The 27,973-nt window shown below is 48.3% G+C and overlaps 1 protein-coding gene across 2 annotated transcripts; it reads left to right on the top strand.

The window, feature by feature from the left end:
* Nucleotides 1-3,513: 3,513 nt before the first annotated feature.
* Nucleotides 3,514-27,378, top strand: LPO (lactoperoxidase). 2 transcript variants are annotated; one of them, XM_032616700.1, is made up of 13 exons: nucleotides 3,514-3,632; nucleotides 7,401-7,478; nucleotides 8,706-8,793; nucleotides 13,290-13,450; nucleotides 14,777-14,894; nucleotides 15,308-15,437; nucleotides 16,180-16,386; nucleotides 17,612-17,936; nucleotides 19,781-19,941; nucleotides 24,231-24,483; nucleotides 25,325-25,498; nucleotides 26,272-26,509; nucleotides 26,696-27,378. In XM_032616700.1, the coding sequence occupies exons 2-13, from the start codon at nucleotides 7,403-7,405 to the stop codon at nucleotides 26,901-26,903; spliced, it is 2,139 nt and encodes a 712-aa protein (XP_032472591.1). In that variant the 5' UTR covers nucleotides 3,514-3,632; nucleotides 7,401-7,402; the 3' UTR covers nucleotides 26,904-27,378. The 2 variants fall into 2 exon arrangements, with proteins under 2 accessions (XP_032472591.1, XP_032472592.1); XM_032616701.1 differs by lacking the exons at nucleotides 3,514-3,632; nucleotides 8,706-8,793; nucleotides 13,290-13,450 and having other exon boundaries at nucleotides 7,403-7,478; nucleotides 26,696-26,903.
* The last annotated feature ends 595 nt before the right edge of the window (nucleotides 27,379-27,973 follow it).

A 27,973-nucleotide genomic window follows, 5' to 3' on the forward strand; every position in this document is an offset into this window, starting at 1 on the left:
GAAGCGACCAATGCAAGTGACTGATGAAGAGCAAATGGGTAGGAATCAGTGACTGAGATGGGAGATGGGAGGAAGGCAGAGGAAGAGAAAAGAAAGAAGAGCAGAAGTACTTGGGATGACTCCCTGGTTTCCACACTTGAGTGACCGAGGGAGTGATCACATTCCCAGCAGAATTTTTCTTCCCGTTTCTCAACAAGATTCCTCTCTTTCTTTTATTCTGGTTGTCCCTCAGAACTAAAGGAAACTCCATCCTAGCTGGTCCTAACAGAGAATAGCATAGGATTCTGATGTCCTTGTTGTATAAAGAGAACCTGAGGATATGTGACTCGTACAAGGTTGAACAGGTGGGGCAGAAGCAGAGAGGTACTAGGAGCTCCTAGATCTAATGATTCACAGGAGAATCTTAAACCCCAGAGCCTCGGAGAACCACCACGATTATTTAGTGGACCCACTTCTCTTTACAGACAAATTGAGGTCTGCAAATGAAGAATGACCTCCCCAAGGTCACACAGCCAGTAGATAGCAAGGTAAGCCTAGAACCTGGCTTCCTGAATCTTAATCCAGAGTTCCTTGCATTTCCACTTGTTGCTTAGTGTTTTATCTCTGTGTGTGTCTGTCTGTCTGTGGTGTGCACGTGCTTGCTGAGTGACAGGGGGTATTTTATTGGAATGATATTTTCTCTGTGGATTTACCACAAAACATACCTCACCTGACTTCTCACGTAATAACAATAACAATTCAAGACTGGCTTTTGTTTAAAAGCCTGAGTTTGTGACTTATATGAGAGTTGGTTTCTCTTCCCATCTCTACTCCGACCATCTCTGGATCTATTTTAGGTCAAATGGTCTCAGCTGAGCTCTAAGATCTGTCTGTCACCTTTCCCAGTTCTGTCCCTACACAATTCTGCCAAGGCATGGAACAGATATGACATCTTTTTTATTTGAAGCCAACTTTATCAAAATACACCACTTGTAAGCTAATTGGGAAGAAGGAGGATTGGGGGTAAGAAAAGGAAAAAAACAAGAACACATACATAATACCAGGTGCTCACTGAACATCTAAGAGGGAGATAAAAGAAAGGAAGGAGAGATGGAACACTGATGGAAAATAGGAGAATGGCCTTGACCAAAAAGGATTTTAGATTAATGGAGAGAAGGAAGAGCATTCTGCCCACTCCAGCAGAGAGGTTCTTGGTAATTCCCTCTGCCAACCCCACCAGAGTGGTCCCTGGAGGAACCCTGAACAAGACCCAGACCTTCCACTCCCAACATTCTGTGGCTAATTGGAAAAACTCATTGATACTTGGTTTACCAGTCAGAACCCCAATGTTATGCCAATCTCAGAAGCCACCAAGTATCCAATGAATCCTCCCACTAAAAAATACTTACAGGAGGCAGAAGGCCTCTTGCCCACTGAGGAAGACACACAAACCATCCCAGACACTTTTCTCTTCCTCCCGAAGGGGGCTGCCTGGTAATGTTCCCATCCCTCCCAAGGCCCTGTGCTGTCAGGGACACCATTCAGAGAAACTTTGTTATCTCCACCCCTGTCCCAAGGCCAGGATGGCTGACGCCAGAGCACCTGGGTTCCTTCCTTCTCTGGGGTGAACAGCGGATGTGTCCCAAAGAGGGTAAACATTGACATGTGGAGCCATGCTGGGGTCAAGAGGTCCGTTTGTTTGGTGTTCTGAGAACCAACAAGAGGAAATGCATTTTAGCCAGGAAAGAAAAAACTTAACGTGTCCAGCTGTGAATGACAGCCAAGCCAGCGGAAGGTGGGCGAAAACAGACAGCTAAGAGAGGGACTGGCTGGGCTTCCAAGAAGATATCACCTGAAACGGTGGAGATGGCCGGAAGGCCAGGGCCCAGTGCGAGAGCTACGGTCACCTCATACACAGTGGTCACTTTGTCACTCATTGACCGTGAATGTCCCTTGATCAGCACGCAGAATTGTACTTCCCGAAGTAAAGGAGGAAAGTCAACCATGTCTGAGGCCAGCCTTGCTTATAAAGTGTGAATTCTTGGAAAGTGTATGTGCGTGTGTGTGCGCACGCGTGTTCTACCATGTGCCAGTGGCAGACTTCATCTTCATTGGGTATTTCCTGCTGCCGCTGTTACTAAAATATCTTGGACTCTCTGTGCTGATATATGAGAAGCTGTTGGCCTTTTTAGCTTTCTACTGGGCTACCTGTCTTCCAGCCTCCATTTCTTGGGCCAGTTCCCTCATAGGGAGACATCTAACTGCGCTAAACAGATTTAACTAAACTGAGATAAGTCCGTGAATCCATGTCATCACACATCAGCAAAGCTCTGAAAATACAAGTATTCAGAAAAAACTAGGTCAAGATCCACCTAAAGACACAGCTTCATTAACTCGTAAAGCACAAAACCCAGAGGTGAGAGCCTTGAGAACCATGCTCCAAAGTTCAAGGAGTGTTCAGACAAAGAAAAGCTTGGCTGACAAGCAGAAATGTCTTTCAAAGAAAACAAGAAAAGCCTGATGTCTTTCACTTACCTTTCCTGGACAGCTGCCTTCTTTTGAGATGCCCAGCTCATTTGCCTGGATTCATCACAAGAGAAGCAGATTCTAACTACCTTCCATCAGCCAGAGAAAAGGGATATTATATTTTGGAAGGTAAATTCAGGGGGCTGGTTTTGGGGTGATGAAGTTCTGACAGTCCCCCAGAGTATTTTCAACCCAAAGTATAATTTTATAAAGAGGCTTATGTTTTAATTTGCCTGTCTGTAAAATACACTCTCATGAAATGTCATCTTCTTTAAACCTTCTCACTTCCTTCCTGTATGGATCTAATGAACTTGATGGTATATAACATTATACTTGGGCTTTAAGTCAATAAGTTCCTGTATAGTGGTGGGTTTTTTTTTTTTTTTTTTGGTGGCTCACCCTATAGAAAGTATGAAGTCATAGAATCCTAGTAATCAAAGCCAACCATTGGCTTCGCAACTAGAGTATACGAGGAAACAGAAGGTAGAGTGACTTGTCCAGAGCCACACAGCGACAGAGGCAGGGATCTAACCTACCCCTTGACAAAAAGTCCAGGGCTCTTCTCACTGCCCTGGTGGCCAAAAAGGGGTAGTATTTTGAAATGTTGACCTTCCCAGAAGGGAACAGTTGAAAACGATTGCAAATCCCAAAGATGAATCTAGTGGCTTCCACAGTGATTGGGTGAAAGGTAAGAGAGGGATCAAAGGGCACTGAATAAACAAATGGGGAAGAAAGCCATTTAATTGTTCCTAATTTTAAGAGCAATTCAGATCCCATTAAGGGCATAAAAGGGGCAAGGCTGCTCAAAGATTGGAGGTTTGCCTTCCATGACTGCAGCAAGACCACATAGTTCACCTGAAAAATAGGAAGAAGAGGATGTGCTTCATCCAGGACCAGCAATAGTGCATCAACCAATTTCTGCCTTTTGACAGTTTCCTCGAGCATCTGCCCAGTCACAGGGTATTTCCTGCTGAACCTGAGATCCTCCTCCAAGCCACATCAGCCCCTCATAATCTTTCTTTCTGGGCCTTTCCCTGAAATTAATTCCTGACAGACGGTATAAAAGACCAGTTCCTCCAAGGAGAGAAACTCCCCTGGCTGCCACAGGAGGCCAAGGCACTTGGCAGGTAAGACTCATTAAGTGGAATCTGCAAAGTTGATGATGAAATTTCCTAAAGGCTTCTCAGAAAGCTTGGTACTGCCTTTGGACTTGTCTTCTTCAGGCATTTTCTGGTGCCAGATTTGGCTGCCAACCTGGCAGGTCATCCCCGTTTGGGAGAGTGTGATCGAATCCATAAGGGAGAATGTGATTGAATCCATTGTGGGGCAAAGAGGCTTTTCTGAGTCTGAACACCGAGCCATAGAATCGTAAACTCTCAGGGCTGGAAGGTACCATATTCCTCTCATCCATCCTGTTTAGGAACTAAGGTCTAAGACATATCATGTGTCCAGGTCGCACAGAAAGTTGGGGGGAAATAGTAACAGAATGGTGCTCCATGTGGGGTTCTTGAGACCGATGCAATTATGATATGAACGCTAATGAAAATTCACTCTAGTGAAAATTTTGCAGTGTTTAAGGGGTCCCCTAAGCCAGGGATCTCAGATCTTCAACCTGTTTCTAGTGTCTCGTGCTATTTACAGCAGACCTGAACATCTAGTTAGCCCTGAATGTCTAGTCCCAGGTGTCTCCAACGTCCTGTGGACACTATGTTCTCAATCAGATTTATGAATTGCATCAATATTTAAATGGGTTTCATCCTGGGAAAATTGAGTGATTGAATCATATTGTTTTTTTATGAAACTGCATATCCCAAACCCTGTGGCTAAGGGGGATTTTTTCTGCTGTAGAGAGCTTGATAAGAGCTTGTCTCTTCTCTATTTTCCTCTTGATACTGGAACTGCTCAAAAGATCAAATAGAACATTCTTGGGGGTGATGGCGAGTTCATTGGTTTTCTTTCTGGCTCATCCCACTACCCTCAACAGAGCGTTCACCATTCATGGAAAAGAATCCTACTGGTGCCTTCCCTTCTCAGGCCTTCCTGAAGCCCCCTTGGTGACTTCTCAGCAAGTATGAGAGCCGGACTCTGGGAGATCGTGGTACTCAGGGTGGTCTGTAGACCTGCAGCATCAGCGTCACCTGGAACTTGTTGGAAGTGCAGGCTCTCAGGTCCCTCCTATAACCTTCCAAGTTAGAATCTGCATTTAACAAGGTCCCCCGGTGATTAGTTGCCACACTAAGGTGGGACAAGCCTGTGAAGGGACCATCACCACCCTCTCCCTCTGCACCATCTGGACGTTGAACTTCGCTACCGTGGGAGTTTCATTCATTCAGCACGTGCCCAACACCTATTATGTATCAACACTAGGCTTGGGCAGTGGAAAAAACAAAAATAGGACGTAGCTCTTGAGAAGCTTATGATCTGACGGGGAAACGGACAATGAAAACAGTGAAACGAGATGTGAATAAAGTACTGTGGGAAGAGAGAAAAAAGAATGACCTAATTTTGCCTAGATCTGGTACACTTCACAGAGAAGGTGGCATTTGGCCTGGGTTTTAAAGAACGAATAGGAGTTCACGGGACCAAGAGGGCATTGCATAGGAGAGTGTGAGTAAGAGGCAGGGGATTGTGGACCAGACTGGCATTTGAGAGGCAGAGGCTGTGGTTCTGTCTCCAGATAACGCTTCGTGTCTCAGGGAAGGCTCCAAGCTTTGATGCAAACCAAAGGGCTTGGGAAAGGGTTTCTGCACTGAGCGTGATGATAAGAATGTGGGTAAATATCCCAACATCCCAGAAGCCTCTTGGCTCCGGCTGCAGCTAGGGTTCCTCCAGGATCTTTCTGAACACCCCTTTCCCAGCAGCACGACCTCGTGTTTGCTTTTCTCTGCTTTCTGTCCCACATGCTTCCTTCACACCCACCAGGAAAGATGGCCAAGACAAGGAAAATACTTTAGCTTTTGCCTTGAGGTTCCCTCCCACCACTTTGCAGTGATGGGGAGTATTAAAGAGGTTCCAAGGAAAGGAGAGGAGCAATGAGTACCTAAGGACTTTTTCCTGTTCAGATTTCTCAACTTTTATTTCTCTGGCTATGATATTTTTCTTCCTCAGTCTATTTCAGATGATGCCTATTTTCATAGACTAACCTTTCACGTTTTGTTTTTGATTTCTCATGAAACACACTAGTCATTGAAAGAATAACATAATGAATACTTGTGTGCCCATCAGCTCTCTTAAAAATCAATGCTATGGTGGTTGTCAGGGGCTGGGCGGAGGGAGGAAGGGGGAGTTGGTGTTTAGTGGGCAGAGAGTTTCAGTTTTGCAAGATGAAATAGTTCTAAAGATCTGTTGTACATCCCTGTGAATGTACTTATCACTACTGTACTGTCTGGTTAAAACGGTTAAGGTAGTAAATTTTATCCTGTGCGTTTTTACCAAAACTTAAAATAATATCAGTGATGCTTTTTACTCCAAAACCATCGTATTTGTTTGCTTAAAAGGGCGGATTTCTGCTGGCTCAGTGGTCTCCTCGAAGCACAAATAGGAGGACTACGCGGGGCCATAGAGGTGTAAAGACAGGAGCCCACTGAGGGGTCAAGCTGTTTTCCTCTTGGGGAAAAAAAAAGTGCCAGGGAGAATCTTGGCCAGAGAGGTATTTATTCGCACCTTGGTTTTGTTTTTTTTTTCTACAGTTAGCTTACAAGAAGTACATTCAACAAGATAAAAATTATTAGGGGGATCATCAAAGGTCAGAGGAAAAGATTGGGGGAGTGCAAGGGAAGCTGAAATTACCTGTCCAGATACACAGTTGTCCTTTTCTGGAGAGTATCTGGAAGACCTCCTGGGTGGTCTCTTGGGCAAAACTCTAGAACCACGATTTCTCTTAGGGAGCTTTGAGTAGAGACAGAGGGGGCAGCCAATCTGAGGATGTTTCTGGGGTCCAACCAGTGAATGCACACTATGGGGAGAGCCTGTGCCCTCTCGTGAAGAACATGGTCTAGACGCACGATCCTTCCATCCATACAGCATGGGTGCCTCCTGGGCTGGAACTAGAATCTCCTCAAAAGACATTTTGGGGTCTATCCCACCAATCCTAATGAACGCTCTGAGCCCCAAAGCCCCTCGTCAGCAAACAAAGTTGCACAATTTCGATCTGATGATTTAGGTTCAGAGTTAAAGTTCATGATGAAGGCGTTGATCCAAGAGCAGGGATCTCTTCAGGCAACCTGGAACACAGCTGCGAGCTCTGGAGAGCTCTGAGCTTTGCCACAATTTTCATTCATGTTTTCCCATCATGTCGACTCTTTGAGGGAGGGTTGAGTTCCTTGCCAGTTCCCACAGGAGGAACTGAGTGTCTGCTTCTCAGGCACACTCCCCGGGTGCTGGGCCAGAGGAGGATGGCAATACGTCCTGAGGGGAAAAGAGGAAGAGGAACTCCAGAGTTGTGTTTTGGGTTTGGTAGGAGCATTTGTCACCGGTGACAAGACAGGTACAGGAAGTTGGGTCACGGGGTGTCAGGGCAGAATCAGACATCCTGGATCACTTGGTCCAACCCTCTCACTCAATCAGGCCGGGGGCCCAGAGATGTCAAGTAACCTGCTCAATGTCACACAGCTAGTTAGAGCAAATGCATAACTACAACTCAGGACCTTCTGACCACAAAGCCTGTGTTCTTTCCCTTCCACCACTGCCTCTTTCCATCTCCCAGGACCTACCATGGGCCTGCACATATGGTAGATGCCTAGTTAGTTACTGTGGTTTCCCCTCTTCTGTTCTAATGTTAGGGTGTCTCATGTTCTCTGGCCTTTCTCTGCTTTACCACCCCCTTTCTGTGAGTCTGTAAGTCCTACCCATGGGGACTCTACAAGGCTCACATCCTGATCCTGGTCTCATTTCAGCGATGAGGGTCCTCTTCCATCTCCCAGTCCTTTTGGCTTCCCTGAGCTTGTTCCAGGTTGCAGAATCTGACACAAATGGTAAGTACCACCTTGTATTGTGTTTCCTGGGGCTGCTGTAACAAAGGACCACAAACTGGGCGGCTTAAGACAACAGAAATTTATTCTCCTACAGTTCAGGAGGCTGGAATTCCTAAATCAAGGTATTGGCTGGGTCATGCTGCTCTGAAGGCTCTAGGGGAGAATCATTCCTTGCCCCTTCCAGCCTCTGGTAGCTCCCAGCAATCCTTGGCTTATATGTGCCTCACGCCAATCTCTGCCTCCATCTTCACATGGCCTTCTTCTCTGTGGTGTCCTCTGTGTGTCCTCTCCTCTTGTTATAAGACCACAGGTCATTGGATTTAGAGCCCACTCTAAACCTGTACCTGTATGGCTTCTTCCTAATTAGCTGCATCTGCAAAGACCCTATTTCCAAATAAGGTCACATTCTCAGGTGGTAGTTGGACAAGTTTTTTGGAGGGACACTGTTTAAGCCACTACACTCCCCTTGTTCAAAGACTGCATCCTCATCCCCCCACCATTCCAGACCCCAATTCGAGTAAAACAAGGAACCCCACCTCTACTCTACACCATCCCCTTCCCTACCTCAGGGTCCTTGTGATCAGCTAAGCCTTTTGAGGGACTTGTTTTCAGATCCACCTCACCAAGAACCAAAAAAATCCCCACAGCCCAGAGCCAAGAGCCAACGTGAGTGGTCACACGCCTTCTTAATCCCATCACTGGGTCCAGTCAGGCCTCTGTATCCACAGGTTCTGCATCAGCAGATTCAACAAGCAGTGGATTGAAAATATTTTTTTTTTAAAGATTCCAGAAAGCTCCCAGGCTCCCCCAAAAAAACCCACTCTGGTAACTATTTATATGACATTTACGTTGCATTAAGTATTATAAGTAATCTAGAGGTGACTCAAAGTATACAGGAAGATGTGCATAGGTTATATACAAATACTATGCCCTTTTACATAAGGGACTTGAGCATCCTGGGGGGTCCTGGAACCAATCCCCTGTGGATACTGAGGGACGAATGTATTCTACTGGACTCCTAAAGAGTGATATTGACACCTTACTGAGGACCAGAGAGTATTCTTCCCATTCTGGGCTTTTCCTCCTGTCAAATGTTTCCTAACCTTGATCTTCTGCCTGCTCAGGTTTGAGTGGTGAGGATAATGGTGGAGAAAGAGGGACAGAGAGAAAAGGGCTTCTCCAAAGAGTGGTGTCTGATACCCTGCTCCTTGCTTCTCCCCCTCCAAGAGCAGGCCACCCGCACCTTCACTATCTCTGATGCTGTGAGTCAGGTCAAGATCCAGGTCAACAAGGCCTTCCTGGACTCCCGGACCAGGTAGGTGAGACACACATATCACATGCTTCTCTTCCTAGGCTGACAAGTGCATCTGGGCCAGTCCTGACAAGCCAATGAGCCAAAGCAATTTTACAACCTGCCCTTCCACTCCCAGCCCCTGCCCACCTGCGAGTATGGGGCAAGTAGGAGTAAAAGCCAACAATTCCTAAAATCCTCGGCCTCTAAGTTACCTTGAAGGGGATGTCTCATCTGATCCTATAAGCACTTTCCTCCGCGTGGCTAAGTGACTCCTCAGGTCATGTGTTGCAGGCTCTCAGAAAGCCTGTCCCTAGAAGTTCTCCATTTGTTCAACATGTCTTAGGTCAGGGCCCCTTGAGGCAGAACCTGAGACCTGGATTCACATGTGGGTGCTTACTGGGGAGCGCTCTCACGAAAGCTGTAGCGGAGTGAGGGAGTGAGGCCAGATAGATAAAAAGAAGGGGTTGAGCAGGGATGTGGTTTAAGGTCTAGCCCCAGCTGACCCCACAGGGAGATCCAGAGTGTAGGCTGCACCTCAGAGCCTCTCCTACCCCAAGCAAGAGAGCAGACCTTTCACCTGCCAAAAGGGTCCTTGATGTCAGCCAGACGTGCTGCAAGCTTGGCACTGGGGTGGGGGTGGGGGGCCGTGGTGTAGCACACTGTGTGACTCCCAGGCACCTCCAGCCAGGAAGCCACCCTGACTCAGAAGCAATTGCTCAGGACAGTTACGGGAGTGAGCCATCAGCGGCTAGGGAAGGGGCACGCCAAAGCTATAAATGGGCCCAAATGAACTTGAGAAACGTGCAGGACACCAGCAGAGTCAGCCACCTCCCAACCATGTGTAGGGCCTGGGTTTCCTGAAATAAGCGATGCAGACTGGGTCCCTGCCCTCGGGAAGCCCATGCTGGAGCTAGAGAGGCAGAAAAACAAGAGTAACCACTTTACTGAGCAGAAAACAACCTTACTTGTTCCTCTTGCTGCCCCTTTACTGGACTTGGGGTTTCATTCCTCCCTGGCCCTTGCATAAACTCTCAAGAGGTCCCATAACTTTTTTGCTGACTCTTAGATGACAAGATGTGCTCTGATCACTTCTAGTCCTTTCAGGAACTCAAATGTCAGCAGAAGAAGACAAAGCACAGAGCCTCTCACTTTCCTCCCCTCGGAGCTGCTTTAGGCTTTCATAGTGAGAGAAGGGCACGTGGTCCGCCCGTCCCTCTTTCTCGAGCTTCTCCTCATCCCCCAGCCCAGGATTGTCCCTCTTAGGGGTCAAGCTGGGGGAGGTAGGAGAGGTACAGGATGGCAAAGTCTAAGTCGCCTGGTCAGCTTAGAGCCTGGGTGTTAGGGGTTGGGTCAGAAGCTCCTTCCCTCCTTGGGCGCTTTTTGGCTCTCAGAGATTCTGCTGCCAGCTCTCTGGCCCAGAGGAGTTCTGACCAGTAGCTCACAGCTCCACCCCTCAGCCCAGAGGAGTTCTGACCAGTAGCTCACAGCTCCACCCCTCAGCCCTGGAGCTTGCGGCTCCCTCCCTCACCCCTCCTCACACCATCTTGGGCCAGGTCCCCTTTAAAGATGCCGCAGAAGACTAAAAGTTTTGCCCTGCTGCCGGAGGACGTGCCGATTTGGGGCCGAGGGCTGCCCTGCCTGGCTTACTCTGCTGTTAGGTGCACAGCACGGGCCACATCTGCTTTTCTTGTTCTCTTTAGGCTCTTTGGGCAGGGGTCAACCACCAGCCATAGCTCCAGGACACACAGCAGGGCCCTCCTCTCAAGGCCCTTGTCACTAGACTGAGTGCCAAGAAGAAGCCCCACAGTGGCAGGAGGGAACTGCCTGGTATTTCAGCAACTACCTCCAGACGAACATCCTGTCCCCCTCCTTAATGTCAATCGTTTTATAGCCCAAGGTCGGGGTAGAATAAAAGCCTCACAGTTGGTTTTCATCGCCTCCTCTGCAAGTCGTGCTGCACAGGACGACCCAGCCCTGCCTTGGAACTCATCCCCACCGATTAGTTCTTGGATTTAGGGGTCTCATGGAGACTCAAAGAATCACATTGAAACATCTTGTTCACGGGCGCACACACAATCCAGTGACTCACAGTCTGTGATAAGGAAAACGAAGGAAATAAACAGGGCAATGGCTGCTACTCTAGGCGCGGGGAGCAGGGGAGCAGGGAAGCCTGACGGAGGACGAGAAGGAGCCAGCCGTGTAGAAAGCCAGGGTCTGGGAGCAGCAAAGGCAAAGGTCCTGAGGCAGGAAAGAGCTTAGGGTCCTCAGGAAACAGAAAGAAGGCCCACGCTGGTGGTGGCAGTAGGAAAAGAGGACACACAGGTGGGGCCTGAGGGCCAGATAGTCGGAGGCACAGCAGTGGCTGACAGGGGCTGGGGGAGAAGGGGAGGGATTGGGCTGGCTGTCCATGGGTGTGGGGTCTCCTTGGAGGGTGATGAAAATGCTTGGGAACTAGATAGAGGCAAAGATCCCACAACGTCACGAGCACGTACACAGTAAGCCTGTGGATTCACGCACGTCACAGGGAGAGCCAAGAAAGTGCTTCAGGAAGAGTGTCCTGGTCTGCTTTTCATTCGAAAAAGCACCTTCCTGCAGCCAGAGGGAGAACGGATGGGAGAAGGACAGGAGAGGAGGCATGAGTCCCGTTAGGAGTCTGCTGTGGCCATCCAGATGGGAGAGGTTGGGGGCTAGGACAAGGGGGTAGGCCTGGAGATGGAAACAGAGTTCTTCCAAGGCCCTGCTTGCGCCTGTGGAGCCCGGCCCTGAGGCAGATCAGGAGGTAAGTCCCTGGCGAGTCAAGGTCAGGCAGGAGACCACGCATAACGCTAGCCGGGGGAGAAAGGCAGGAACAGGGAGGGGCTTGCATGGGACCTTTGGGTGGAGCCCTGGGAGGCCCAGCAACACACCTTCTCTCTTGGGTGGGGGGGCCCTTTGGGATCCATGATGATGGGGATGGCGCTGATGCTAACACGTGTGAGTGTTTCCTCTGTACCAGAGACAGCTCTCAGCACTTCCCACGCCTTCCTCCCCCAAATCCTAGAAAGCGCTGAATCCAACTATGTGAAGTCACTGTTTTTGAAGTTCAAAATGATCAAATAACGTGATTACGACCATTATCCTCATTTTATGGGTAAGGAAATTGGGTACAGAGATGTTGAGTAACTTGCTCAAAGGCACACAGCTACTAAGTGGCCGCAGGAGTCAGACCCAGCCAGCGTGTTCCAAAGGCCCTGATGTAAGTAACACAGTGAGTCCTAGCTCACTCAGAGGTCATGTCTGTAAACCAATCCTGGGGGAACCAGGGTTCAAACTCTAGGTCAGTGCTGTCCAATACAGGAGCCACTGACTACATGTGGCTGCGGAGCCCTTGAAATGTGGCTAGTGACACTGAGGAACTGAATTTTTAATTGTATTTAATTTTAATGCATTTCCATTTAAACAGCCACATGTGGCTAGCGGTTACCATATTGGACATGCCATGCAGCAGTCTGGGCCACTGGCCCACGATGTCTTTTGTAACAGCAACAAAAGGCAGTCTGGCTTATCTTCTTGGGTCCTTTCTTACCGAGGTTGGGGGGAGGTTGGAAGGGGTCAGGCCTGGTGATTACAGCTCAGTCATCGCCCATTGTCACCCCTCAGGCTGAGCACCAGGCCCCCTCATGCTTGAAGTAGAATCGATAACCTGATCCACAGGGACAGGCCAGGAGTTACAGCCTGTGACGCATATCCCCGAAGCAGGGTTGCCTTTGTGAGAATTTGAGCCACTTCCAAAATTTCAGTCTTAGAGCCGTAAAGATCATCTCATAGGACCCCTCATCTCACACACAAGAAACTGAGGCACAGGAAGGGGGAGAGGGTTCTCATGCAGGGACTTTTCTGACACCACCTTGCCCTTGGTCACCAACTTCTTAGTAGTAGAAAGGTTTGGGGCTTCTCTTTTTTATAGATAGGTAATTAAGACAAAGCCCGAACATCTGGCGCAAGAAATGGTCAACAAGAGGCTAGATGCTACAGCCACAACTAAACAAACTCCACACTAACTCTAGGGCCAGATAGGAGGAAGGATGCTTTCATGGGCAGAACTGGGGCCCATAGGCATGTTATTTCCAGAATTCTCGGTGCACGAGGCCAGCTCCATGGTCAGGGGTTCCTCGGTCTGAATCGGTACATCCTGGGACTTAGGTGTTCTTAGGTCCCCCAACTGATTCGGAAGCAGCCAGCACAGCTGCAACCCTCTGACTCTAATTCAGGAAGTGCTCATGTCCATCTGTCTGCCTTCCTTGAGAAACAGACTTAACAAAGCTTAAAGACACACTGTAGCTTCCTCCTGCCAGAGGAGATTTTCCAGAGGCATCAGAGGAGAGCTAAGAAAAGATCCTGAGAGCACAGAAGTCGGGGTCTCCTGCATGCTGCCCACACCCCCGCAGCTCTGCTGTACACACACAGCACCTCACACCCCTGCTACAGGGTCGGAGCCGAGGGCCCGGTCAGGACTCCCCCGTTGCTCTCCGTTGTAGGCTGAAGACGGCCATGAGCTCTGAGGCACCCACCACCCGACAGCTCTCCAAATACCTGAAGCACGCCAAGGGCTGGACCCGCATGGCCATCCGCCACGGGCAGGTGTGGGAGGAGTCCTTAAAGAGACTGAGGCAGAAAGTGACCCTGACCAACGTCACAGGTACAGAAAACCCACCAGCCCTCTGATGGCAGGAAGGGGTCATCTCTCCGCAGGAGAGAACACAAGCCACCAAAAGTCACAGTTCCTACTGGGAGCCATGTCCTCTCTCTCCATCAGAATCATGGACTGCAGAGCAAGGAGGGGCTGGGCGGACAGCCAGGCCAATGCTCCTTTTGCAGAGAAAGGAACTTGGGCCCGGCAAGGTCACACTGCCAACTCCAAATGAGGGGACATTTGTGCCTTTTGTTATAACACCGTCTGTAAGGCCTCTGTCCAGAGGAAGGACTAAAGTTAATAAACACAGGCTCCCTGTCCCAAACCACAGTGTCACCACTTCCGCCTGTGGACGGGACATTTCAGCCACCTGTGTCAGGGGGGATTTACTGGGATTACGTCACAGGTGATGAGCTGTCTCTCCTGTTCTGGGTACCGTGGAGCTGAAACAATGAGCCGATGGATTGATCGTGACCTCCTCCACCCCTCCACCCCACCCCCTACCAAACGTCGCTGTTCACGGTGGGTCACGGAGGAAGGGGATTGGTCTTGACAGGAGGAAGAGGCTGCAGGTTCTCCCTGGGAAAACATCAAGTGGGGGAAGATACCTGGCCTAGGACTCGGGCAAATTCCAAAGTTCCAAAAGGAGGGAACCAGGACAAGGTAGGGAGAAGTAGGGAGCACTTTGGACTCTGAGACTCAAAAGGTGCTGGGGCTTGAACCTCAGCCCCTGCCAACTTCCGCAGGTGAGCCCCCGAAGAAGGCCCCCAGAGCCGGATTCCCTTCAGGCTGCTTTAGGACGTTGGCAGCTCTTTCCATTCTGTGCCCACGTGGAGGTCTCTGATGCCTAAGGCTCCCCGCTCTGTTACTCCCACCGAGATCACAGCGCCCCTCACGTAAAAATGCCCTGTCCCTTCCCAACATCTTTCCTATCTAGATTCCTGCGTGCTTGGGACCTTAGACGTCAGTGGAGCTTTAGAAGAAAAGCAATCTTCTCAAACTAACTCATACTAACATGTACCTAACCTCTCAGGGGTATTGTTCTAAAAGAAAGATCTGTTGATTCAAAGGGTCTGATAGACAAAGAACTACTAACAATTCTGGAGACGTTACTATCTGTGTGGCCTTGGGCAAGTCTCGTTCTCTCGTAAAATGAGAATTTAAATTCTTACCTTAATAAGTTGTCAGGATTCAATGAGAAACCCCCTGAGAAATGCTTACTTAGAACGTAAAATGTATTCCCCAAAAAATCAAAGTTCAAAAAATGAACCTCCCCTCAGGGCCTCAGAATGGAGAAAGAACTCAGCCCTTTTGGCATCCCTTCTCTTTCAGACCTTAGCCTGGACTTCACTGCACTCTCTCAGGAGGTGGGCTGTGGTGCCCCAGTTCCTTTGGTGAAATGTGATGAGAACAGCCCCTACCGCACCATCACGGGAGACTGTAATAACAGGTGAGTGGCCAGTAGGTGGGTTTAGGAGGCAGGTTCTCCCAATCACCACAGCCAACCCATCTGTCCAGCCCACCTGCCCTGCTCAGCCCAGCCAGGGCCTTTGTCACTTGGGCATTACAGGCTTAACTCCCACCGCCTTGCCCTCCTGGACTAGCGTCCCACGGGAATCTGTTCTGTTGGAACCCCGCTAACTTCCCCACCTTCTAAAGAGACCACTGTATCCCACTGGAAGGAGCACCTTTCCCCAGGGCAGAGGAGCCCCGCGCCTTCGGAGGTGGCAGTAGTTCCGACACCCCACATTTGAGAGGCCCCTCCTCCGCGTCCTTCCCCAGGGGATCCCCGTGGGGTTTGCGGAGAAGCGGACCCCGGAGCGAACCCGCCGCCTAGGCTGAGGGCCGGTCTTGCTGTTTCAGGAGGAACCCCGCGCTGGGCGCGTCCAACAGGGCGCTGGCGCGCTGGCTGCCGGCGGAGTACGAGGACGGGCTCTCCCTGCCCTTCGGCTGGACGCCGAGGAAGAAGCGGAACGGCTTCCCTGTCCCGCTGGTGAGGGCGGACACGGGGTGGGGGCGAGCCCTGAGCAGGCGGGTGAAAGATGGGAGTCAGAGGGGAAAGGATGCCCTCCCACAAACACACAAGGAAAGGAAGAAGAAATAGGTGGGAGGACAGACGCGCGGTAGAACCGCATCCGGAGAGATGGAGATTTGGACTTCCTCCCTGGTGGTGTTCCGGAAAATGCCACTAGAGAGCAGCAGAGTCCGGGTCCCGGAGCCCAGCCACGTGACGGTCACGTCCCAGCTGCCGTCAGGCCAAGTATCCTGGGGTCTCCCAGGCAGATGGCTTCCCTGCCCCATCCTGTTCGCGCTTGCCCTGCCCCAGCCCCTGGAGTGCATCAGCTGGTGCTTGCCGGGACGTCCTATCTGTTGGCCTCATCTGAGTTGGCGGGCCCTCCCCAGAGCCCCTCTTCTAGTCCCAGACACCTGGCACCTCCGTGGCACTTCAGGGACAGCCTGTCTTTGTGTTGCCTCTCTGAGTGGAAAGAGCACTGGCCTTGAAGCCAGCACATCATACACACCTGGCCCTTTGTAGCGGCAGGACCTTGGTGAGTTGACCTCACCTGTCTAGTCCTCAGTCTCCTCATCTACAAAATGGGGGTAATGCCACGTACCTCACAAGCTTGTCATGGGGATGAAGCGCGCCCGTTACGTCACAGGTACCCTATAAACTGCAGTTGAATCTGAATCCTCAAAGCACCTTTTCCTCCCTGTCCTTCTCTCTCCACCTGTAGGCCCGTGAGGTATCCAACAAGATTGTAGGCTACCTAAATGAAGAGGGTGTTCTGGACCAAAACAGGTCCCTGCTCTTGATGCAGTGGGGTCAAATTGTGGACCACGACCTGGATTTTGCCCCCGACACGGAACTGGGGAGCAGCGAGTACTCCAAAGTACAGTGTGATGAGCATTGTATCCAGGGAGACAACTGTTTCCCCATCATGGTAGGCCCTGCAGCTGCGGGTCCCTGGCAAACCCCTTGCCTCCCTGATGTGGCAGACATTCCCAGCCTGTCAGTCAGGACCTCCTGGAGATCTTGAATGTTGATTTGACAGCTTCCCAAGCCTCACACATCTATTCATTCACTCGCCCATTTATTTAGCAAATAGACATCAATCATCTACTCTGTGCCAGGCAGTACACTGAACACTTAGAATTCAAAGGTGAACAAGACACTGTCCCTTCCATCAAGGACAAAGGACCTGTGTGGGAAATGGACAAGTAATCACTAATGGCAAAATTGGGAAGCTCTGGGGAGTGTTGTCTTCATCCCTGGCCCAGCAGCACTGATGTCACCTGGGGTCTTATTAGAAATGTAAAATCTCAAACCTCATCCCAGACACCGGGAAGCAGAATCTACATTTTATTGGAATCCCCAGGAGATTCATTTTATAGACAGTGAAATTTGTGGAATGCTACCGTAAGTCATCTCAGAGTCGGGAAGGCTACTCCCAGAATGGATGAGTCAGGATGAGTGGCAGGCATTTGTGGGAATTTCCAGCAGGAAGGGAAAGGAACTTGCAGTGGTGCACCTTTCTTCTTATTCATGATTTTACAGTTAGAGAATGATTTATTCACTCAAACAAATCGGGGCTATGTGCTGTGGTGTAAAGAACATAAGCTGTGAAGTAAGGTCAGCCTAGATCTGAATCCCACATCTTTCCCTTTCAGTTTGTAAGACTTTAGGCAAATTACTTAACCTTTCTGAGCCTCCGTTTTCTCCCGTGTAAAATGGGACAGAATGGTCTACCTTACAGGGTTTTATGAGGACCAAAGTGAGATAAAGTATGCCTAATGCCAAGCACATGGTAGGGCCAGAATAAATCAATGGTAGCTGTTGTTAATTATTAACAAACCCTTTCCTGCCTCACGTCCTGCTTCCTTGTGCCGGGATCTCAGGACTCTCTCTCAACCAAAAATTTGGAGGTTTTGCTATGAGAGATTGAATGATTCCCCCTCAGCCCTTTTAGTCAGCAGATGTAGTGACCTTCAGGGAGTTGGGGGCCCAGGATTTATAGCATCAGCAGGAGGCATCTGGAGCCATTGTCTGGTGCCAGGGTCCCAGGAGGGCACCATCAGCATCTTTGCCAGCTGCATCCAGACCTACCCTGGGGAGAGGTTGCCAGCTGTACCACCTCTGCCCAGTCACCCACCCCGATCTCTCTGCAGTTCCCGTGCAACGACCCCAAGGTGAAGACTCAAGGGAAATGCATGCCTTTCTTCCGGGCCGGGTTTGTCTGCCCCACTCCACCTTACCAGTCATTGGCCCGAGAGCAGATCAATGCTCTGACCTCCTTCCTGGACGCCAGTTTAGTGTACGGCCCTGAGCCGAGCCTGGCCAGCCGCCTCCGGGATCTCAGCAGCCCACTGGGCCTCATGGCCATCAACCAGGAGGCCCAGGACCACGGGCTGGCCTACCCGCCCTTTGACAACAAGAAGCCGAGCCCCTGTGAGTTCATCAACACCACTGCCCGCGTGCCCTGCTTCCTGACAGGTGAGTCTAGGCTGGCAACAGAGGGGCCAAAGGACAAGGGGATTATCCTGGGGCCTGAGAGCAGAGGAAGGCCAGAAGAGCTTCTCGAGGCCACTGGGTGGCTTCCAGGGAGGCTTTACCATTGCTTCTTCTCATTGTCTCCTGGAAAAACACACACCAAGACACCATTGCCGTGGGCAGTGGTCCAGGACTGGCAGAAGGGCGCAGATGAATACAGAATCTAAGAACATGTGTTCACTGTATAAAAAAAAAAAAAAATTAAGGAAGTCCAGTAAAGCACAAAGAAAATAAGAAAATCCCCAAAATCCCACCACTCACAGACAATCATTGTTAGCATTTTAGTGCCTATGTTTCCAGTTTTTTTCTGTCATAGATCTAGTTCTACCTTGTTTTACACAATTGGGGTCATACTAGAAGTAATTCTCTGTCTTCTCATTGTCTGATATCTTCTCTTAATGTATCACATCTTTAAATATTCATCTACATCATGATATTTAATGGCTGCCTGGTACTCCATGACATATATGTATCATAATGTATTTTATCAACCTTACTTGGAGACATTCGTGTCATTTCTAGTTTTTCTGTGATTTTTGTTTGTTCGTTTTTGTTAAGGTCCTGAGCATCCTTGTTGATGAATTCTTGTGCTCATTTTTTTTTTTTTTGCGGTACGCGGGCCTCTCACTGCTGTGGCCTCTCCCGTCGCGGAGCACAGGCTCCGGACGCACAGGCTCAGTGGCCATGGCTCACGAGCCCAGCCGCTCCGCGGCATGTGGGATCCTCCCGGACCGGGGCACGAACCCATGTCCCCTCCATCGGCAGGCGGACTCTCAACCACTGCGCCACCAGGGAAGCCCTTGTGCTCATTTTTAATAATTTTACTAAGATAACCTCCTAGAGGAGGACGTTCTAGATTAAGAGGAATGTATATTTTTAAGGCTTTCCATAAACTTGGCACAAAGTCCCCGCTCCACGTATCCTGTACGCAGCCAAAGCCCTCCAGTTCTCCTCATTCCGGGGGCTCATGCCCTCCTGGTGTTCTCTGCCTGTGGCTTCTGGAGGCCTTCTCTCTTCCAAAAACCCACTCTCCCAGGACAAACCCCCAGCCCACCCAGACATGGCAGAAGACCCAGATCTCTTGGTAGAGCTCTTGGATTCTGTGTCCATACACATCTCGCATCAGTCCAGACACAAAACTAAGCCCTTCCTGTTTTCCATTAAAATATCCGGTAAGACCAAGTATTCATGAACTTAATAGACTTTCCTGAAGATTAGAGGACACAAGGAGAAGTCCCCTTATGAAACAGCTGGTCTTTTACCATCTATACGACCCTCTCTTCCCAATAGTCCCCATCTCTAGATTCTTCTCCCTTATTACACAGAGGAATTCAACCCTACCCAATCTCTTACCCTCAAACTTGCACTCCTAAAACCATCCAAATTGCTCCACACAATAAAAAGCCCCTCGTTTATTTGTAGGTCCCGTCTTAGAAGGCAGTTGGGATTTAATTAGCAAAATTTTACTTTTTAACGTCACCTGTATGTAGTCTTTCTTTACCACAGTCTTGTGGGTTCGACCTTATTATCCCCATTTTCACAGACATGAAGACTGAGGCTTAGAAATGTTAAGTAACTTGTCCAAAGTCACAGAACTAAAAAGTGTGTGTGGAGAGCTGGGATTCAAATCTATGAATCGCAAACCCGATCTCTTTCCACCTTAAACTAACTGGAAGGAGGGGCTTAGGAGAGCTTCCCTCTGGGACACCACATTTATTCTTTGTGCAGGTTACTGGGTTCTGGGGCTGCTCAGGGGGGACCCACCCTTCTGCCTTCTGGGCTTTCAGGAGATCCCCGAGCCTCGGAGCAGATCCTACTGGCCGTTGCCCACACCCTCCTTCTCCGAGAGCACAACCGGCTGGCCAGAGAACTAAAGAGACTCAACCCTCATTGGGATGGAGAGAAGCTCTACCAGGAAGCCCGGAAAATCCTAGGCGCCTTCATACAGGTAAGAGGCTCAGGAGAACTGCGTCACGTGCCAGCCTCGCTTCTGCTCCTGGCTCTGCCCTCTGCCCGCGTCCACGCGTCTAGTGACCTCCTCGGCTTTCCACACCTCCATTTCCCCCTTCCTCTTCTCTGCTGCATCTTTCCCACTGTCTCATTCTTTTAAACCCTCCCTTTTGTTTCTTCAGCTTCTCGGCCCCAGAATGAATCCCTGGATTCAGTGTGTTGGAGAGTCATTCATATGTCAGTTACTCAGTATGCCCACCCAGGGGCCATCACTGGGACCACAGGCTCCATCACTCCTGGGACTGTTACATCACAGTTATTTTGATTGTTTTGATTGGATTATCTTCTAAAATTTTCCACACCTAAGCCACATGTCACAGGCATAGTCAATTGCTATTGTTGATTGACTGATTGACTAACTAGAAGAGACTTAGAAAAGTTGATATGTTGATATTAACCATACACCTATTTTTTAAACATTTTATTTAAAAATAATTGTAGATGCTCAGGAAGTTGTATCAAAAAGAAAAAAAAGCACAGGCACCTCGTCTCCCCCAGTGCTAACAGTTTGCATAACTATGGTACAATATCAAAAGCCTGAAGTTAACATAGATACGAACCATAAAGTTTATTCAGATTTCACCAGTTATAAGTGCAGTCAATTCATGTGGCGTGTGTGTGTGTGTGTGTGTGTGTGTGTGTGTGTGTGTGTGTGTGTGTAGCTCCATGTAAGTGTACCACATATGTAGTTTCAGGTAACCACCACCACAATAACGACACTTACCTCTACCATCACCACAGACTCCCTTGTGCTACCTTTTTATAGCCACATCCACCCTCCCCATTCCCACATCCCTAACCCCCGGCAACCACTAATCTGTTCTCCATCTGTACAGTTATGTTATTTCATGAGTATTATATAAATGAAACCATGCAGTATGTATTCTTTTGAGACTGGCTTTTTACTTTCAGCATAATTTCCTTGAGGTTCATCCAACTTGTCCCATACATCAATTGTTCATTTCTTTTTGTTGTTGAGTAGTATTCTAAGTTCTGTTTAACCATTCACCTATTGAATGACATTTGCATAGCTTCCAATTTGGGGCTATTATGAATAAAGCTGCTATGAACATTCATGGATAAGTTTCTGCATGAAAATAGGTTTTTATTTCTCTGGGATATATGCCCAAGAGTGCAATTGCTGGGTCATACACTAAGTCCATTTTTAGTTTTAAAAGGAACTGCCAAAGTATTTTTCAGAGTGGCTGTACTGTTTTTTACATTCCCACCAGCAATGTATGAATGATCCAGTTTCTCTGCATTCTGGTCATTATTTGGTGTCATCACTCATTTTTTTTTTTACCCTTTCTGATAGGTATGTAGTGATATTGCATTGTGGTTTTACTTTGCTTTATCTGAGGGCTGATCATCTTGAACTTCTTTTCATGTGCTTTTTTGCCATCTGGATATCCTCTTCAATAAAACATCTGTTCATATATTTTGCCCATTTTCAAAATGGATTTTGTCTTTTTGTTGAGTTTTGAGAGTTCTTTATATATTCTAGATATGACTCCTTTGTCAGATATGTGACTGTAAAATTTTTCTCCCAGTCTGTACTTTGTCTTTTCATTTTCTTAACAGGGTCTTTTGCAGAGTAAGAGTTTTTAATTTTGATGAGGCCAAATTTATCAGTTTTTTCCTTTCATAGATTGTGTTTTGGTGTCAAGTTTCAATTCTTTCCCTAGTCTTAGGTCCCAGAGATTTTTCTCCTGGTTTTATGTTTCTAGACATTTTATAGTTTTATCTTTCACATTTAAGTCCATGATCCATTTGAGGTTAATTTTTGTATAAAGCATAAGGTTTAGGTCAGGGTTCATTTGGGGTGGGGGGTATGGTTGTCTAATTGCTCCAGCACCACTTACTGAAAGGCTATCTTTCTCCTTTTGAACTGCTTTTGCTCCATTGTCAAAAATTATTTGGGCATTATGTGGCAGCCTGGATGGGAGGGAAGTCCGGGGAAGAATGGATACATGTATATGTATGGCTGAGTCACTTTGCTGTACACCTGAAACTATCACAACATTGTTAACCAGCTATACTCCGATATAGAATAAAAAGTGTAAAAAAAAACTTATTTGGGCATATTTATGTCAATCTATTTCTATGTTGTCCATTATAGTCCACTAATCTATGTGTCTATTCCTACACCAGTACCACAGTGTTTAATAACTGTAGCTATAAAATAAGACAACATTAAGAAGAATGACTCCTCACTTTATTCTTTTTCAAAATTATTTTGGCTATTGTAGGGTCTTTACCTTTCCATATATATTTTAAAACATGCTGATCTATGTCTACAAAGAAATCTTGCTGAGATTTTGATAAGAATTGTATTAAAACTATAGATCAATTTAGGGACAATTGACATCTTTACAATGTTGAGTTTTCCACTATATAAACATAGCATGTCTCTTCAAGTATTTAGATTTTCTTTGATTTATTTCATCAGCATTTTATAATTTTAATCAGACAGATCCTATACATGCTTATTACATTTATACCTGAGCATTTCATTTCCTTTGGAGGAACTGTAAGTGGTATTACATCTCTTATTTCAGTTTCCACTTATTCATTGTATAAAAATATAATTGATTTTTATGTGTTGAGTCTGTATCCTATGACCTTGTTGAATGCAATTAGTTCCAGGAGTTCTGTAGATTCCTTGGGATTTTCTACATAGATAGTCATGTCACCTACAAATAATGACAGTTATATTCCTTCTTTTCTAATTTGTATGTTTTTCATTTCTTTTTCTTGCCTTATTACAGTGGCTACAACTTCCAGTACTCTACTGAATAAGAGTGATGAGAGCAGACATTCTTGTCTTCTCAATAGTAAAAGAAAAGCATTCAAGTTTACACCATTAAGTATAGTTAGCTGTGATTTTTTTCTGGTAAATGCTCTATATGAAGTTGAGGATGTTCTGCTCTATTCCTAGCGTACTGAGAGTTTTTATCATGAATAGATGTGGAATTTTGTCAAATGGTTTTTCTGCATTGATTTAGATAATCATATGACTTTTCTTCTTTAGTTTATTCTGCTTGCTTTAGGTTTACTTTGCTCTTCCTGCTAGGTTATTGAGGTAGGAGCTTAGATTATTGATTTGAGAGCTTTCTTCTTTTCTAACATAAGTATTACAAGTGATATAAATTTCCCTCTTAGCACTGTTAGTTGTATCCCACAAATATTGATATGTTATATTTTCATTTTAATTCACTGTGTATGTTTTGTTGTTGTTGTTTCTTCATTTCAGACTTTCTCTTTGACCTGTGGGTTATTGAGAAGTATATTTCCAAGTGTTTAGAGATTTTTCTGCTGCCTTTCTGTTACTGATTTCTAATTTGATTCCATCATGGTCAGAGAATATACTCTTATGATCTCAATTCTTCCAAATTTGTTAAGGTTTATTTTATAACCCTGGTATTGTTATCTTGTTGAATGTTCCATAGGTCCTTAGAAGGTATTTGTATTCTGCTGTTGATGGGTGTAGTGTTACCCAGTACATCATTCTTCTTTCCTTTCTGGAGGTCACACGTCTTTCCCCTGTGCATGTGTCTCTCATCTTATCAGGACACTAGTCTTTTTGGATTAGGGCTCCACCCTTATGACATCACTTAACCTTAATTACCTCTTTACAGGCCCTATCTTCAAATACAATCAAATGAGAGGGTTAGAGCTTCAACATATGGATTTGCATCCATAATAAGGCGTCTTGGACTACAAGAAAAAGAAACCCATGCAAGCTAGTTCAGATGTTCAGTACAGGTTCACCCTATACATGTATCAACTGGAAGCTAGTAAGGGTTTCTCCCGGAACCCCCAGGCAGGGAGTGTAGTTGGGCCTCAACTAGGGTGAGAGCCAGAGACTGGAAACCATCTGGAATTAGGGCAGTTACTCTCACTCTGTCTCTCCCTCCTCTCTGCTCCTCTCTTCACTTCTCCACTCTCTTTCTCTGCAGATGGGTTTTCTCTGCTTTTCTGCACATGATAGAAGATGACAACCCATATCACCCCATCTGTCCCCTCAGATAGAGCACCGCCAGAAATAGCTTGAATAGCTATTTCTATTCAAGCTATAATTTCTTGAAGAGCTGCATCTGATATCTAAGTTCCTGAGAGAGAGAGTCTGACTGACCAGCTTAGTCTGGTGCCACAGCTGGGCCCGTCCACTGTGGCCAGAGGTAGGGCTTCTCACACCCTTTTCTCACGACTTGTTTCTCCTTCCAGATTATCACCTTTAGGGACTACCTACCCATTGTGCTAGGTGATGAGATGCAAAAGTGGATCCCTCCATACCAAGGCTATAACAAATCTGTGGATCCCCGAATTTCCAATGTCTTCACCTTCGCCTTCCGCTTTGGCCACTTAGAGGTCCCCTCCACTGTGTTCCGCCTGGATGAGAATTATCAGCCATGGGGTCCGGAAGCAGAGCTCCCCCTGCATACCCTCTTCTTCAACACCTGGAGGATAGTCAAAGATGGTATGTCCTTTCAGGGAAGCACTGTCACTAGGCTGTCTCACTCTGTAGCCTGCTTCTAGGGAAACCTGGCTTGGAAGTCAGACTCCAGGCACTTCCTGTGTGACCCTAGGCAAGTGAATTCACCTCACGGAGCCTCAGTTTCTTCATTTGTAAAATGGGGACAGTAATAATACCTATCTCATTGGATATTAAAAAAATAGAAATATATGTATAAAGTGCCCTACAATGGTTCCTGACACACAGGATGTGGTTATTATTCTTTCTTTCTTCTGCTGGCCTTTAAGATGCTGAGTTTTCCCTGTTCTCTTTCCCTGCCTCAGGTTTCTCTGATCCCTGCAGAAATAATTCCTAGGTCTGGTAAAAAAAAAAAAATTGCTCTTTTCTGCTCTCCTCTACGGCTTTCTACCTACATTAAGTGCCAAAGGTTGAAGCCAGCTCCCCTTTATCCTGAGGTGGGCTGTGTTGAAACTGGCTTTACTTAAGGCCTGACAAGTCAGGGCATTTTCCAGAGATTTCTGACATCTCTTCCCAAGCTGCACAGTTCATTGGGGGAACATATGGAGGAGAAGGAGCCAGCTCTCTGAACTGGAGCTTGAAAGAAACCCTGAGCTTATGCTCATGCCATCACCCCAGGACGGCAGGTGGTCTGGACTGACCCCCAGCCCCCAGCATACCCTGCGGGCTGCATTGGGCTCTTCTCTCCCCACTTCCAGCCCGAGAGGTGCAGTTGGCCCTTCTTTCACCTGAGAAAGAGAAAATGTCTGGTGGAGGGAGGAGCCAGCAGTGGAAGATGTCCCCAGCTGCCCCCATCCCCAACATGGCCTCTGGGTCTCCCTTGCAGGTGGAATTGACCCTCTGGTGCGGGGCCTGCTGGCCAAGAAGTCCAAATCGATGAATCAGAATAAAATGATGACGAGTGAGCTGCGCAACAAGCTTTTCCAACCCACTCACGTGATCCACGGCTTTGACCTGGCTGCCATCAACATACAGCGTTGCCGGGACCATGGGATGCCTGGTGAGTGGGCCTAGGGTCCTGCCAGGCCTGGGGAACTTTTAGCTACTTTCTGGGGTTCCAAGGGACTCTCGTCTGTAGCCCTGAGGAGGTGATCACTTCTAAAACAGAAGGCAGAGATGCCCTTTTTTTTTTTTTTTGACTGCGCCACGCAGCATGTGGGATCTTAGTTCCCCGACCAGGGATAGAACCCGTGCCCCCTGCAGTGGAAGCACAGAGTCTTAACCACTGGACCTCCACGGAAGTCCAGAGATGCCCGTTTTTAAAACTCACTTTGCTCATCTGTGAAATGGAATCTTCCATTCTCCTTAATGCAGAGACCAGAGAACACATCTGGTACTTTCTTTGAGCTCCTCAAATGAAAGGAATCAACAACTGACTTGTAAAACCAGTTTAAAAGTCCAGAAAATATTAAGAAAAGGATAACAGAGGGAAAACAACGACTATCGGATCTTCCTAAATGTAGTACTTAAGAGCCAGACTGCCTGGGTTCAAATTCCAGCTATGCCCTTCCTACTTATGTGACCTCAGGCAAGTTACTTGACATCTCTGTTCTTCAATTTACGTTTGTGTACGGTGCTTAGAATAGTTCCTGGACCCATAGTAAGCACCATATAACCTACTAGCCCCCTCGAAGCTCAAGTGCCACAGTATAAAACAATGGCTCACTGACTCCCCTATCCCAAGGGCTGTGAACACAGACTTTCTGGGGCTGATGGAGCTGGAGTGGGCAGTTCTGCAAGGGGGATGAGACAGCTCCAGCCTCTCTGCCCTAGGGTACAACTCCTGGAGAGGCTTCTGTGGCCTCTCACAGCCCCAAACACTGAAGCAGCTGCACGCCGTGCTGAAGAACAAGGTGCTGGCTGAGAAGTTACTGGTTCTCTACGGGACCCCTGACAACATTGACATCTGGATAGGGGCCATCGCTGAGCCCCTGGTAGAGAGGGGCCAGGTGGGGCATCTCCTGGCCTGCCTCCTGGGAAGGCAGTTCCAGCAGATCCGTGACGGAGACAGGCAAGTGAGACCTCACGGGGGAGGGCACGGAGGGCATCCCTTCTCGGAGGCGGGCCGTGGGCGTCCTACAGGAGGACTGACGCCAGACCTTGGCATGTTCCGGTGACCTCCTTCCTTCCCCTCTGGCAGACTGGGGAGGGTCCAACGGCTGGGCTGTATGGAGAGACCCTGCTTCTGTCTCTGCAGGTTCTGGTGGGAGAACCCTGGGGTCTTCACTGAGGAGCAGCGGAACTCTCTACAGAAAATGTCCTTGTCACGCCTTGTCTGTGACAACACCCACGTCACCAAGGTCCCGCTGCACCCCTTCCAAGCCAACAGCTACCCCCAAGGCTTTGTGGATTGCTCAGCCATCGATAAGCTGGACCTCTTACCGTGGGCCTCCGAGGAGAATTAGGGGCCTGGACTCCACGGCCTCCCAAACTGTGCAGTAAAGCTCCCCTTGGTCCACGATGCCACTTCAAGCAAGCTCAGTGACCCGGTCCCTTAGAGCTCCATACCTAATCCCAGCCCTTCCTTCCAGCCGGGTCTCTCTACACTCCCTGGATGCACACCTCGCTCAAGCCCGAAGCCAGCCCCCTCGGCCTCTCCAGCTCTTCCTCTTGAATCCATCCTCTCTGCCTGCGGAAACGCACCTTTCTGTCAAGACTCCGAGATACCCTCTGAGATACCTTCCAGTCTAGCTTGCCAGGTGTCACCCATCCTCTCCCCTGAACAAGTCAAGGCCTTTACACCCTTATCTCTCCGAGTCCCCATGATTGTAAACTCCCCCGTGATTATAAACTCCCCAAGATTGTAAACTCCTTGAGCCGGGGACTTCAGCCCACATCCAAGTGTGTTCCGTGGCCCCCAGCACGGTGCTCAGCATACAGGAAGTGCCCAGTAAACATCTGGTGATTGACTACGGGGGCTGGCAATGACCTTGTTCCCCTCCCAAGGCAGGCCTTGGGGTCACTGCCAAATGAGTAACTGGATGTTTACAGTTCTGACGTGTCTCACCACCAACAGGTCGTGTGCACGAGTCCATGGGCCGAGAGGGCCCGGTCTGGTGGGATTTCAAAGTGCTCTCAAAGAGGAGGCAAGGGGCTCCTGGGAAAAGAAGCCATGGCTGTGGGGTGGCAAGAGAGCCCTCAGTGCCACGGGGTCAAAGAGGGAGGAAATCCAAGCCTGGATTCCCCCAAAGCTAAAGTTAATTTCCCTTCCAGGGGCCATTCAGGGAAATACCCTCTTCTTCTAGGCCAGTCCTTGGAGCCTGCGAGGCCTTTGACGGGCAGCTCCAGAACATCGCTAGCGCTGCCGCCCAATACATATTCATGAGTTGTTTTAAAATGACCTTCCTGGGTAAGGTCAGCCCAGCCGGGGCCTCCAGATGCCTGACTGGTGGGGCAGAGGTGGGAGGCACTTAGCCATCCTGTGGGAAAAGCCCAGGAGCCACAAGGCCTGGGCTGCAGCCCTGACTCTGGCACC

Source organism: Phocoena sinus, chromosome 20 (genome assembly GCF_008692025.1).
Source record: "Phocoena sinus isolate mPhoSin1 chromosome 20, mPhoSin1.pri, whole genome shotgun sequence".
NCBI lineage: Eukaryota > Metazoa > Chordata > Mammalia > Artiodactyla > Phocoenidae > Phocoena > Phocoena sinus.